General features: G+C 40.5%; 1 protein-coding gene across 12 annotated transcripts in view; it reads right to left on the bottom strand.

Moving 5' to 3' along the window:
• Positions 1–15,694, bottom strand: part of PLCH1 (phospholipase C eta 1) — a 255,817-nt gene that overhangs the window by 27,583 nt on the left and 212,540 nt on the right. For all 12 annotated transcript variants that reach the window (XM_044945543.2, XM_045166236.1, XM_044945563.2 and 9 more), the window contains 4 exons: positions 13,903–14,064; positions 9,198–9,269; positions 6,800–6,891; positions 398–495 (listed from right to left, as the gene is read on the bottom strand). In XM_044945543.2, the coding sequence (XP_044801478.2) occupies positions 398–495; positions 6,800–6,891; positions 9,198–9,269; positions 13,903–14,064 (424 nt within the window). The remainder of the gene's footprint in view (positions 1–397; positions 496–6,799; positions 6,892–9,197; positions 9,270–13,902; positions 14,065–15,694) is intronic.

Below are 15,694 nucleotides of genomic sequence, written 5' to 3'. Positions count from 1 at the left end.
GTTTCAGGATATTATTTTCGCCAATTAATTTCCTCTTTCTTCTAGTCATTCACACTTGGAATGGCCATCTGTGATCTGACCATCAAACTAGGTCAAGTCTCCATAGTTTAAACACAGGGAAGACCTTGCTCTGATCCATCTGCCTTTTTAATAATAAAGTCCTCCTCTGCCCTGCAGGAAATGTCTCTGACCTCTAGCCAGTTAGGCAAACAAAGTGATCAACAGAGCGCTCCCTGTGAGCTAAGCATTGTTCCAGTAATCAGTTTCCTGACACTCAAGATGGATTGACACAGTTTCAGAAATGTGTGCTGATGATTCGATTAACAAAAGTTTAATTAACAATTGACAAAGAAAGGTCAGGGGTGTTTATCCAGAAGTAAAAACACTCAGGCCTTACCATCATCCACAATGTCCTGGGCTGCCACAGAGTTTGTGTACACAACCAAATCAGAGAGCTCTCGACACAGCTTCATGGTTTTCCTTCGGCGGCCCAACCTGTAAAACACACCCAGGACTCATGACATTTTAGAGCTGGAAGAAGTTTGGGCTTTTGGTTACTTCACCTTCCCTACCTGCTCTGATGGAGCCAGGATTAGAACCTAAATGTGATTTTTAGTTCAGCACTGTCTCCACCACAACACTCTACTTATGTGGCTTTATTCACTGTTCAGCCAGATTTTATCCACAGTCTCTTCTGAATTTATGAGTTCTGTTGTGAAGGGCTGGATTCCTACCAGTACCCAACTGTGAAGTAATACCAGAGTTTACCAGGGAATCACCCTACTTTGGCAGGAGAATCTTCCTAGACTAAAAAGCATACTATACATCTAAGAGTCCCTTGGACTGCAAGGAGATCAAACCAGTCAATCCTAAAGGAAATGAACCCTGAATACGCATTGGAAGGACTGATGCTGAAGCTGAAGCCTCAATACTCTGGCCACCTGCTGCAAAAAGCTGACTCATTGGAAAAGACCCTGATGCTGGGAAAGATTGATGGCAGGAGGAGAAGGGGGCAACAGAGGATGAAATGGTTGGATGGCATCACCAACTCAATGGACATGAGTTTGAGCAAACTCCAGGAGATAGTGAAGGACAGGAAAGCCTGGTGTATGGTAGTCCATGGGGTCACAAATAGTCAGACATGAATTAGTGACTGAACAATAATGCATCTAACAAGAAATACACCAAACTTTCCATAGTCATTATCTTCTAGAGGTATATTTATAGTGATTTTGATTTTCTTCTTCGCTTTTTCTATTAATATATTCTTCAACTTTTTAAAGACAAACATCACTTATTCTCTCTATATATCTATACAGTATATATCCTATAAACCACTCCTAGGATTTCTTTTCCTCCACAACTTTACAAATTCTACCACTTGCTCTTTGCCTCAGTAAATTCTCCACAGAATACCACATTCCCTTTACAGAAGCACTTTTCTCCTCCCAGAAAACATATAATCATTAAAAACTTCAGCCCTCACCAAATATACACAAATGGCCAATAAAAACATGACAAGAAGCTCACTAGTCATTGAGGAGATGCAAACCAACTAAAATGAGATACCATTCATGTCTACTAGGTTGGCTATAATCAAAAGGGCAAGTAATAATGTGTGTTGGCAAGGATGAGGAGAAATTGGAATGTTCACACACTACTGGAGAATTTTAAATGGCTCAATTGCTTTGCCAATATAGTTTGGCAGTTCAAAAAATGAAACAGTTACCATGTGACTCAGCAATTCCACTTTTAACTATATACCCAAGAGAAATTAAAACCTATATTTACAGAAAAACTTAGAAATGAATGTTCATAGCAGTATTATCTATAATAGCCAGAACGTAAAAACAACCTAAATATCCTTCAGCTAATGAACAAATAAAGTGCAATATATTCATACAATGGAATATTATTCAACAATAAAAATAATGAAGTAATGATACATTCTACAACATGGATGAATCTTGGAAATATTATACTAAGTGAAAGAAGTCAGACAAAATGGGCCAAATATGGTAGGATTCCATTTATAGGTAATGTCCAGAAAAGGCAAATTTATAGAGACAAAAAGCAGATTAGTTGGGGGACTTTCCTGGTGGTCCAATGGTTAAGACTCTACACTCCCAAAACAGGAGGCACAAGTTTGATTCCTGGTCTCAGAACTAAGATCCCCACATGTCACAGGGTGCAGCCAAAAAAAAAAAGAAGTAGATTAGTTGGAATCAGGGGCTGGGGGAGAGAGGGATGGGAAATCTCTGCTAATGGTAGAGTTTCTTTTTGGTGTGGTGAAAATGTTCTGGAATTAGATAGTGATGATATAGATTTATTCACTCTGTTAATATTTATTGAGCACCTAATGGAGATAAAATAGTAAACAAATCAGACAAAAATTCTTATCATAATGATATTTATAAACATTCAACAAAAGAAAGTCAAAATGTGTCAATAATGCATTTGAGAAAGAAGACATGAACACAAACAGGAATAAAAATCAATGGGAAGAAACAGTCCATGTTCCTCCTTTACCATGCAGTTAGGAAATTCTGTAGCCATAGGTGAAAAATCTGGTTTTGTGAAAGCAAATGATTATAAATGAATGTGAGGGAAGCCATGCCTAGAAAGGACAAGTAAAGCCCCCAAGACACTCCATATTACAGAGAATTTCTACATACAGTTTGCTTTTTTTAATTCTTATCTAAAAATTGAGTTACTTTATTGAAGTCCCAAAAGGCTACAATCATAGCTGCTTGGGCCTTGGTAGCTATTATGGGCAAATTTCTAATTGATTTAAGTGAAGCATGGAACATGACTTTATGTGATAGCTTCCCTGGCTATTGGGCTTCCCAGGTGGCACTAGCAGTAAAGAACCCACCTGCCAAAATAGGAGACATAAGAGATGCGGGTTTGATCCCTGTGTTGGAAGATGATTCAGAGTTGAGCCTTTGTCAAACTTATATTTGAGAACGTTCACAGCAGAGGTCTCCTGGAAAGTGACTCTATTCTCTTATATCCTTTAACTATTTATACATATTGGATTTTCTGTACCCTAAGGGTAAGGACCATACACATCTTCTTTGCCCTTACTAATTAGCTACTATCTTATATATGGACATTCTGTTGAAGTGAGGCTCAAATACAAAATTGAATTCAACATTAAGTGATTCTTTCCTACAGGACCTCTATGCCTCCAATTTTGTTTTAGTCTTTTTGATAAAGCCACGGGTGTGTGCGTGGATGTGCACATGTTTGTATATCTGTCTATCTATCTATGAAGCATATAATTTATATTCCTTTGTGAGACTTACTGTATATATAATCTTCCAGAAAATCCTATATCAAATCATGTATCACAATTTGGGCTCTAAAATTGTAATCATTTTACTCATCCCAAATTCTACCGGCAATTATAAAGCAGGCCTCCCTGGTGATTGGGTGGTAAAGAATCCGCCTGCCAATGCAGGAGACATGGGTTTGATCCCAGGGTCAGGAAGACCCCCTGGAGGAGGAAATGGCAGCTCACCCCAGTATTCTTGCCTGGAGCACCCCATGGGCAGAGGAGCCCAGTGGGCTACAATCCATGGGGTCACAAGAGTCAGACACGACTTAATGACTCAACAACAAATAATAAAGCAGCAGCTGATATTTTTGAGCACTTAGTTAATTGGGGTAGGGCTCATCAGGCTAAACAGTTGAAGTCCTTTAATCCTTAGAGTGACCCTATGAAATAGATACAAATGACGAGCCTACATAGCCCCATGTAAAAATTGGAGGAACAAAAGTTTGAAGTCTGGCTGATTTCAGATTCCCAGCTCTTCTCATGTGCTTATCATCTGTCTTCTACTTCAATCTCCTGTAAAGCTCCTCTGTGCTAGTTCATGTGGCCCTTCTCCTCTGAAGATACATTTTATCTGACAGATGTTCGAGTTCAGATCATTTCAGTCACTCAATCATGTCTGATTCTTTCTGACCCATGGACTGCAGCACGCAAGGCCTCCCTGTCTATCACCAACCCCCGAAGTTTACTCAAATTCTCATGCCCATTGAATTGGTGATGCCATCCAATCATCTCATCCTCTGTCGTCACCTTCTCCTCCCACCTTCAATCTTTCCAGGCATCAGGGTCTTTTCAAATGAGTCAGTTCTTCGCATCAGGTGGCCAAAGTATGGGAGTTTCAGCTTCAACATCAGTCCTTCCAATGAATATTCAGGACCGATTTCCCTTCGGATGGACTGGTTGGGTCTCCTTGCTGTCCAAGGGACTCTCAAGAGTCTTCTCCAACACCACAGTTCAAAAGCATCAATTCTTCAGCACTCAGCTTTCTTTATATTCCAACTGTCATATCTGGGCATGACCGCTGGATAAGCCATAGCTTTGACTAGATGGACCTCTCTTGGCAAAGTAACGTCTCTGCTTTTTAATATGCTATCTAGGTTAGTCATAACTTTTCTTCCAAGGAGTAAGTGTCTTTTAAATTCATGGCTGCAGTCACCATCTGCAGTGATTTTGGAGCCCCAAAAGTTAAGTCTGCCACTGTTTCCACTGTTTCCCCAACTATTTCCCATGAAGTGATGGGACCAGATGCCATGATCTTTGTTTTCTGAACGTTGAGCTTTAAGCCAACTTTTTCACTCTCCTCTTTCACTTTCATCAAGAGGCTCTTTAGTTCTTCTTCACTTTCTGCCAGAAGTGTGGTGTCATCTACATATCTGAGGTTATTGATATTTCTCCCAGCAATCTTGATTCCAGCTTGTGCTTCATCCAGCCCAGGGTTTCTTATGATGAACTCTGCATATAAGTTAAGTAAGCAGGGTGACAATATACAGCTTTGATGTACTCCTTTTCCTATTTGGAACCAGTCTGTTGTTACATGTCCAGTTCTAACTGTTGCTTCCTGACTTGAATACAGATTTCTCAAGAGGCAGGTCAGGTGGTCTGGTATTCCCATCTCTTTCAGAATTTTCCACCGTTTATTGTGATCCACACAGTCAAAGGCTTTGGCATAGTTGATAAAGCAGAAATAGATGTTTTTCTGGAACTCTTGCTTTTTCGATGATCCAGTGGATATTTGATCTCTGGTTCCTCTGCCTTTGCTAAATTCAGCTTGAACATCTGGAAGTTCACAGTTCACATAATGTTTAAACCTGGTTTGGAGAATTTTGAGCATTACTTTACTAGCGTGTGAGATGAGTGCAATTGTGCGGTAGTTTGAGCATTCTTTGGCACTGCCTTTCTTTGGGATTGGAATGAAATCTGACCTTTTCCAGTCCTGTGGCCACTGCTGAGTTTTCCAAATTTGCTGGCATATTGAGGGCAGCACTTTCACAGCATCATCTTTCAGGATTTGAAATAGCTCAACTGGAATTCCATCACCTCCACTAGCTTTGTGTGTAGTGATGCTTTCTAAGGCCCACTTGACTTCACATTCCAGGATGTCTGGCTCTAGGTCAATAATCACACCATCGTGATTATCTGGGTCATGAAGATGTATTTTGTGCAGTTCTTCTGTGTATTCTTGCCACTTCTTAATATCTTCTGCTTCTGTTAGGTCCATACCATTTCTGTCCTTTATCGAGCCCATCTCTGCATGAAATGTTCCCTTGGTATCTCTAATTTTCTTGAAGAGATCTCTAGTCTTTCCCATTCTGTTGTTTTCCTCTATTTCTTTGCATTGGTCGCTGAGGAAGGCTTTCTTATCTCTCCTTGCTATTCTTTGAAACTCTGCATTCAAATGGGTATATCTTTCCTTTTCTCCTTTGCTTTTTGCATCTCTTCTTTTCACAGCTATTTGTAAGGCCTCCTCAGACAGCCATTTTGCTTTTTTGCATTTCTTTTTCTTGGGGACCGTCTTGCTCCCTTTCCCCTGTACAATGCCATGAACCTCTGTCCATAATTCATCCGGCACTCTACCAGTTCTAGTCCCTTAAATATATTTCTCACTTACACTGTGTAATCGTTAGGGATTTGATTAGGTCATACATGCATGGTCTAGTGTTTGTCCCTACTTTCTTCAATTTAAGTCTGAATTTGGCAATAAGGAGATCATGATCTGAGCCACAGTCAGCTCCCGGTCTTGTTTTTGCTGACTGTATAAAGCTTTTCCATCTTTGGCTGCAAAGAATATAGTCAATCTGATTTCAGTGTTGACCATCTGGTGATGTCCATGTGTAGAGTCTTCTCTTGTGTTATTGGAAGAGGGTGTTTGCTATGACCAGTGTGTTCTCTTGGCAAAACTCTGTTAGCCTTTGCCCTTCTTCATTCTGTACTCCAAGGCCAAATTTGCCTGTTACTCCAGGTGTTTCTTGACTTCTTACTTTTGCATTCCCGTCCCCTATAATGAAAAGGACATCCTTTTTCTTATTTTGGTGTTAGTTCTAAAAGGTCTTGTAGGTCTTCATACAACCGTTCAACTTCAGCTTCTTCAGCATTACTGGTCAGGGCGTAGACTTGGATACCGTGATACTGAATGGTTTGCTTTGGAGACGAACAGAGATCATTCTGTCATTTTTGAGATTGCATCCAAGTACTGCATTTCAGACTTTTTTGTTGACTATGAGGGCTACTCCATTTCTTCTAAGGGATTCTTGCCTGTTACAGCCAGCATTTAAGAGCCCACTGTGCACCAGGCTGTAAAATCCCCTACGTATATTATCATCTCATATCCTGATCACATGTCCCACTGCACTGAGCCCTTTACCTTGTGATCTGATTTTCCAGATACATACAACTAACCAGCCAAGCTGATGGGGATAGAGAGGTCCTGGGAACCTGAGTAAGAAACATGGGGAGTTTTCTTACCGGTACAGCTGGCCAGTTTCCTTGCCAGGATTCTGCTGTGCGTCCTCCTCATCATCAGTACTATAAGATTTAGACCGTGATTTTGTGGTTTTCTGCCAGAAAAATCAGAGCAAACTTAACACAAACTCATTGCATCAGGTACCTCTATAATGTACAAAAAATGAAATGAACTTTAAAATACACATAGACACACAAGGACAGTAACCTGGAGGAAAAGAATTGACCAAACATTGCAGCTTGCCTTAGCAACAAGCATTTGCTGTTTAGTCACTAAGCCATGTCTGACTCATCTGGGACGCTATGGATTGTATTCTGCCAGGCTCCTCTGTCCATGGGATTTCCCAGGCAAGAAAGCTGGAGTGGTGGCCATAGACAAGTACCTTGGACATCTGGGCAACATGTCTCAGAAAAGGAAAGGGATTCCATCCCTACATTACCATGGGACCAAATTGCCTTCCAGATTTTCTCATTCATAATCAACAAAAAAGCAAGCTACACTATTGGCGTAAGTGCACTCTGCTGCACTGACAGCAAAGCGCCAATTCAGTCTGGAACCTTCTCAGGTCTTGGTTATGCCTTGAGGACAGCAGTGTACCTGGAGTGGGAACCCAAGCATCTGATGAGCTCCTGTTTCAGACTGGCCTCTCACCATGCTGATAAATCAGTTAATCTCTCAAGTTTCTTATTGTACTTTCTCTAAAGGGCAGAAAAATAACATCTATCTTAAAGGATTATTATTTTGTGGTGATTAAATAAGATGGCATGGAAAATTGTATAAACTTTCAGTTTAAAATACTATTAACTTTTAAAAAAATAACCTATAAAGTCTTGAGGACATTCATTCTTATGACTTAAGACATAATAAAGTCTGATTCTGTAGTAGCTGAAGCACTCCCTAAAAGCTTTACTTTGGAAAATAATTTTAATTTAAATGAGTAGTTGTAACCAAGAAATGAAATATTCTTCAATTCCATATACAGTTAGTAATTTGAAGAGTTACAAAAATAATAAATCTATTTCTCAGGTTCATTTTAAAATATAAAATGCAAAAAGCAGAAATAAGTAATAATCATCAACAACAGGTATTTGGAGAAACGATGATATATTTTCTTTATATAAAGTTTTGATACATCATCATTAGCATACCATATAATCAGTTTTCATCTTACTTTTTTAAGGTTTTGCATGTTGAACTCTTTAGAGAGATCATCTTTCAATGGCATAATTGTCCACTGTGTGAATGAATCATAATTTACTTAAGCAGTCTATATGGGAGAACATTTTAATTGTTTTCAGTTTATTATGACTATTTTGTCCAAACTTTTAATAAATTATCCTGTTGATGGGCAGGAAATTCTAGATACAACGGTCTTTAAAATACAAGAAATGGCCTTGGGAAACCTCATGCATAAAATTCATCACTTAATAACTGCTTTACCTTTTTATTGATGTATCACATACACTTAGAAAAGTACAAGAACTCTAAGTGTACAGCATGATAACTTTCCGCACGTGAAACCACCCAAATGAGGAAATGGAATATTATCTGCCCCCAAATCTTCAGATTCTCCCACTTGGTCATCACCTTCTCCCCAGAAGTAACTACTATCCTGACTTTAACCCCATAGATTTTTTTTTTTTGCCTATTTTTGAGGTTCATATAAATGGACTCAACTAGATGCACTCTTCTGGGTCTGGCTTCCTTTGCTCAATGTCATATTTACAAAGATCACACTACTGCATGTAGTTGTAGTTTTGTCATTCTCGTTGCTGATATTCTCTTACACAAATACACCATCATTTTTATTCATTCGATCGTTGATAGACATTTGAACTGTTTCCTATTTGTACTATTACAAATAAGACCCCTATAAATATCATTGCTTCAGTCTCATGACACACCTAACAATACAGCTGATAAGCTGCTCATGGTTCACAGAGTGGTTGAGTAGATACTGTGAGGGTGTTACTGTGGAAGATGTATGCAGAATCTCAACATCATTCTAATTTACATTCCCCAGGGCTGATCAGGGTTTTTCCATATCAGTCACTTGAATATCTTCTATTGTGAAGCACAGTTAAGTCTTTTGCTCATTTTTTAAAAATTAGAGTGCTTTCTATTGATTTGTAGAGATTTCTTAATATATTCAGGATATAAGTCCTTTGTGTGATACGTGTAGTGAAAATATTATTTCCCAGTATGCTATTTGCTCTTTCATACTTTTGATGAACAGAAGTTCTTAAATTTTAAAGTAGTTTCACTGTCAATCTTTTCCTTTTCTGGGGTCCTGTTTAAGGAATCTACAGTTATTCCAAGATCATGATGATATTCTCCTGTTACATTTTCAACTCTTTAAATTAACTGAGTTATGCAAATTATCACTCTTAATTCATTTACCTTATGTTTTCCGAAGTTGGTCATGAGGGATCGTCCATGTGCCTTCTTTCCACTTTCCTTTGCATCTGGATGCTGAGTAAATAAAGCATAATATGATTGATTGTTTATCGTCTTTGTTTTTGTTTCGTCCTCAATTCTGGTGGTAGGGAGTGGGGCCCCTCTCTCTTTCTGCCTCCAGGTGGGCAGCAAGCAAGTGCTGCTCATTTCTTCCTGCTCTGCCCTCCACTTCCCTGCAGGCGCTGTGTCTGTCTTCAGAGAGGGGGACACGCACAGGCTAGAGGCCTGTACTCCAGGGGACAGAAAGCCACCCTGATAAAAGGGTTTAGGCTCTTACCCAATTACCATCCCTAAAAATATGTATTAGGTGATTCACATGATCTAGGAGGAGACCTATAGGCCCTCCCTGCCCTCCCAGGACTTCCAGCTGAAGAGAGATCATCTCATAAAAAGGAAGAATATGGGTGAGCAAAACCACCCCAAATCAAAAGGTCAGGGAGAGCATCTACATATTATCTGTGGAAACTAAAGATGCAGTTCAGAAGAGGGAAGCTGGGTTGGGGAAAGAGGCAGTTCAGAAAATGCTGGAGAAGGATGGGTAGCGGGTTTACAGGTTTATATGTATTGGTTGGTTTATATGTATTGACTGCCTTTGAAGATCTATTAAAGCTGATCATTAACTCTTCAAAAACACTGGAATTAAGAAAGTAGCTCATATGTGGCATAGAAGTAACTCTACTCTCCAAGTTAGAAGACTCAATTCTACCACCAAGTAGTCACATGGGCTTTGGCAAAACTCACTCTCTTGACCTCAGTTCTCCTATCTGTGAGTTGGGGGGAGGAATACACCAATTAACCTCTGAGTTCCTTTCTAGTTCTAGTAGCTCATCCCTCAGTAGGGGAACATGTCATCTATTGTCCAAAACAGGACTCTGAAGAGATAAATGGGGCACTTTTAGTAATGACACTGGGACAAGAGGTATGAAGTGGGGCTGTCCCAGGCAGGTTGAGGTATAAGGTCATGCATTTAACAGGCACCTACTATGCCCCAAGGACTATACCAAGTACATTATATATATTCTCTAATTCTAATATATACAACCATGCCTAGAGACAACTGTAATTAAAATCCCAGTTTTACAGATAATAAAAACTAAAGTATAGCAAAGTTAGATAACATGCCCAAAGTTGAAAAACCAGTTGATGATAAAACAGGGATTCTGTATAGTTCTAAGTCTCCTGTCTGACTTGCTACCTCTCCCCTACTCTATATTCCCTCTTTATGTAGAAGTCTATACAAATATTTCTCCCCAACTTGACCTCTCCTTGAGCATCAACACCACACCATTAATTGAATTAATGGATCAGACATCATGATAAGAACTTGACATGTATACAAGGGAGACAGCAAGCAAGAGAGGGGCAGACCCTGTTCCTCCCAGGGCTTGCACTTTAATGATGAACACAAATGATCATAACACACTTGAACAAGACTATGATGGGGAAGGTCCAGCATGCTGCCTCATGACAGAGAAGGCAGATTAAGAAGGACTTCTAAGGGGACATGTTACAAAAGCTGAAGCCAGAGATAGGTAGGTAGACACTGTCTACATGATGTGAAAAAGAAGGGTGCTGTGGCCAAGGAAAGTGTGAACACAAAGGCCAAATGCTGTAAACATGGTACCTTCCAGGAAACTAAGTGGGGTGTGTGTGTTTATATTATACACATGCATTAGTTGACCAGTCAGAGCGGGGGTTGGATCGTCTTTTGGGCTATAGCTTGCAATGTGAACTTTATCCTCCAAGCTATGAACAGCTTTTGAATGGTTTATGATAGAAAAATAACATGGTCAGACACGTATTTCTGAAATATCACTACGGTAGTAGTTGTATAAATGAGAGAATGGAGGGAGTGGGACCTTGGGAGAGCTGGAAAAGTCTATTTAAGGACCTATTAAGGCTACCCAGATGACCAGAACTGGGATGTAAAAAAGGGGTGGATTCAAGGACTTAAGGTAGGCATCCTTCCTGTATATACTAAGTTCTTCCAGTGTAAAGGATGAGATTTCATTGCTATTTTATGTCAGGGATCTCCAGGAAAAAGATGGCAGAGTAGCACACTCTACTGCACTGCTGGGTGCTGATCCCGGGTGAAGGAAGCTGAAGTGAGTGTCGTCCTGAACCCCACAGCACGTTCTCAGGCTTGGCTTCACATATGCATATGTATCTGACACAGATGGACTTCTCTCAACAGTAACCTGTCTTTGCTTGCCCACTGAGTCAAAACCATATTTGAAAAACTAACACGACAGCAGGGTTAAAAAATCTTAACACTTTGTAGTCAGTTTAAGTCACAGGCTCCATTTACTTTATGCAAGTCTAATGCATTCTTGCAGTCACCTAGATTTAAGGGAGAGTAAAAAACAAGAAAAAGGAGGATGAGCTTTGTCCTACCATATATCTGAAATATGAAGTCCCCTGCCATCTTACTTGATGAGGAAATTACCATTAGGATCTCCTGTATAAAAGAAAGATGAACCTGTTTTGTCTCTTCAAAAATCTCTAAGACCTGCTGTTGCCTTTCCAGTTGGGATGATCCAGGATGGAGCAAAGACTTCTCCAAAAGCATAAGGGGAAGTGATTGGTCCAGATTAGCCAAAGAGAGTTCACCAGGAACAAGAAGCAGAAAAATCAAGCTGGGCAAACCAAATGTGATTTGACAGACATTTGTGTGGTTGAAAATAGAGGCTGGAGGCCAGGGAGGAAGGGGTGAGGCTTACAGCTATTTACAAAAATGTTTAAGAAAACGCAAAACTGTATGATAAACTGTAGGACAGTGATGCTGTAATTGACATTCTGTTTGTCCCCCAACAATTCACTCTGCCCATCCAGCATGGAGTTTCAGAAGTGCCAGTTCCAGGGATAAGTGATCATTGGCATCAGCAAGCCAATGTTATCCTATGCCCATGCTGATTTACTGTTCCATGGAGAACACATACACAAGGTCACAGGGATCAGCTCAGGGGCTGTCACATGAGCTAAGCTGCCCATCCAGAAGTCAGTACAAATTCTGGTTTGTTGGATGAGGCACATCCACTGTTTCACTCTCTCTGGGCTTGGACCAAGAAACACATAGTTCAGGGGCCTGCTGGCAGTCACCCTGCAACCACCAGGAGAGGGGAAAACTGACAGGGGATGATGCTAATTACATGGTAGCTAGAACAGAAAGACATGTCTTTGATGACCCTGCTTAGCCTCTGAATTAAGCCCACCTTGAAGGCCATTCTGCAAATGAACTTGCCACTTACCTAACCCAACATCTTTCTTCATTATTTAAGCCATTTTGAATGAGGTTTTTCTATGTTTGGAAGCAAAGCAGACCTGAGAATCAACAAGGTGTTTGAATGGCTGGACTTCTGTAGGGTCTAGAAAGTAACCACCAATGCTGAGTGGTCACTCAGATCCAAGGGTAATGATCTTCCCTCTGCTGGGGCATGCTGAGCCCTGGAGGACAGACAGCAGTAGCAGGGGAGGCTGCTATCAGCTTAGCCAGAGACCACATGGATCTCCTTTGAGCCAGAATAAATGCCCTCAATGTCCTGCCATGATAACATCAATAAACCCACCATCTCTCTCCCTTGCCCATTTGTACTTTATCAGAAGGAAGAATAAAAATCTCACCCAGAGCCTAAACCATTCATTCATTCAACAACTATGCATGAGGGTCATAACAAGTCCCAGGCACTAGACAAGTCAGAAAAATAACGGTTATCAAGACTGACATGGTTCCTGCCTTCATGAGATCTTATAGTCTAGTTGAGAAGATCGAAATTGAACAAGTAATTGCAAATAAACTTCTTTAAAAAGAAGATACAGCAGACTACCATCAACAATATAAAAGGGATAATTAACGTAATCTAGGGGTCAAGGCAAGACTTATTCAGAATACCACATAGATGCTGGAATCTAAAAGCCTAAGTAGAAGTTAGCTAGAGTAGATGTGGGAATGGAGTGTTTCAAGTAGAGAAAATGGAAAGTGAGGAAGACCAAGGCAGTTAGATGATTGTGGCTGGTGTCACAATTGTGGATGGTGGTGTGACAGGGGAAATGGGGAGATATGAGACTGGAGAAGTAGGTGAGAATGCAATTATGTGGGTCCTTGAAAGCCCAGTTAAACAGTCTGTCATTTATCCCAAGCATAACAGGAAGCCACTGAAAAATTCTGAACAGTGGAGTGACATGATCAGATTTGCATTTTTTAAATCTTTTGCTGATTTCAGAGAGGAGGTTAGATTGAAAGAGGGCAAGAGAAGTCTAAGTGAGAGTTGACATTAGCCTGAATGAGGACATGCCATAGAGAAGAAAGGTGGACAGATACACATTTAGGAGGTGTGATCAATAGGGCATGGAGGCCGCCTGAATGAGCCCTCAACCTCACCTGAGCACTCACCGAGGGGTGACTGCAGGGACATGGGGCTTTGTCCCAAGGATCCCAGTAAAGCAGGTCTACCCCAACCCATGTCCTTTAATCTATTATTCACTATTTCTAACATCATTTTGCAGGAGGAGACTTTCATTTTTCCCACAATATAAGGGCAGAAATGGAATAAACTGGAGAAGCATTCCAAAAAGAGACAGATGATCAGAAACAAAGCATGAGGTGCTTTCTTTTTCCTGTCGAGGACAAGCACAAGAGGGAATTGTATACCTGCTTCAGGTGTGCATTTAAGCCTTCATGCGTGGCCTTCAGGAGTGCCCTTACTGTGAAACTATCAGGATCTTCCTTGTCTCGAATTTGAGATTCTTTTAACAGCGACTCCAGTTTTTTCCTTATGAAAGATTCCACCTGATGCTCAGTGGTCCCATTATTCTGCAAAGAATTAAGCAATGGAAATCATGTCTCTTAAGAAACACAGAGTCACGTAGAACGCACCCTTCACTCAGACCAGCATTGCCGCTATAATTTCTCTCTCAACTACCCGTAAGGAGTTAAGCTTATTGTACCAGTTTTGTCCATCTCCCGCCAGCCCTCCACCAATCCCATAAAATAATGATGACTATGGCTGCATTCAACTTTCAGCAACCTTATAGTGTTATCATCATTTCCATTTCAGAGATGTAGAATCTGATGCTTAGAGAAATTAAATAAGTTGCTCCAGGTTACAAAGCCAGTAAGTAACTGAGGCAGGATTCAAACTCGGGTCTTTTGGAGACTAGGTTTTCTACATCTATTGGGTTGACTGAAAAGCTTGTTTGGATTTTTCCATATGATGTTCTGGAAAAACCTGAACAAACATTTTGGCCAACCCAATACACAGGTAAATTTGAGCGAGAATATGCTACTTAAATCACTTCCTTCACTGAGGGGAAAAGAGTGCTGTAGAAATCTCTGGAAGCAAGGATTATTCTGAGATAAAATTTCTTTCCTATCTCTGCACCACTACGTAATTGGAGGGAACTCACTATTGACCTGTGCCATGACTAGGCACTGTAATTACTTTAAGATGACGACTAACTTCAACTGTTTTGGATAAAAAAGATCTGCTTGTGTCCAGATGATAACTTGTACAATTTTTAGATGATCAAGGGACTCAGATTTCCTAGAAGTCTGCTTAGCAGCACAGCTTTTTGGTCCCTTGTTTTACCTGAAACCAATGGCCCAAGCTCTGCCCACCTCTCCTCTCCTTCTCAGCTCCTAACCCCTCTCCCAGTGTCCAACATTCTTCTGTGAACTCTTCAATCACTTGTTAGAGACCAACCCATCCAAAGGTAAGGAACACTCCTCCACCAAAACAATTGCCCTAGTCCTCACTAAAAGTTTAAGACCCATTTTTTTCTGCTTGCAAATTTGTTACTAAGAGGTTATTATACTTAAAATACAGAACAGGCAGTTTTTCAGTAATAACATTCATTTTCACAAAATCTTGTAAGGGCAAAGCAATATAAATACAAAGGGAAATTGGAGGAGAAAAAAGGCTACATCAGGAGAGGTTATTGAATTTCCCTATATTAACATCACATGTATGAATATCTTTAATATACCCAGTGAATGAGGCACTGGAGGCCCTCAGGTCCTGCAGGAGATGGAGAGATGGAAAAGAGCTGGCCCTTGACATCAGCAAAGACCGCATTAGGCTAACAAAGGCATGTCCTCAAATAACCTACCCTGGTCTGCACAGTTGCCTGCAAAAAGCACAAATGACCACACAACAGTGGTTCTGAGAAGGAACATGGCATTTCTGCCTGAGTGACCACAAAGACCTCCTAGAAAGGTGGGGGAGGGGGTGGGAGACTCTGTATGGCAACTAAAACTTCAACAGTGATGAAGAGATAGGCTTTCTTATCACCCATCATTCTAGTAAAGATTTTATATTAGCAAAGTGTGTTTTATGAACACAGGAACAGCTTTGTTTTCATGGAGCAGAAGTTCATGAAGGAGGGTATGAAGTGAAAATCGCTCAGTCGTGTCCAACTCTTTGAGAGCCCATGGACTATACAGT

Source organism: Bubalus bubalis, chromosome 1 (genome assembly GCF_019923935.1).
Source record: "Bubalus bubalis isolate 160015118507 breed Murrah chromosome 1, NDDB_SH_1, whole genome shotgun sequence".
NCBI lineage: Eukaryota > Metazoa > Chordata > Mammalia > Artiodactyla > Bovidae > Bubalus > Bubalus bubalis.
The sequence above is the reverse complement of the archived record's forward strand: the minus strand, read 5'-3'. Positions and strand labels throughout refer to the sequence as shown.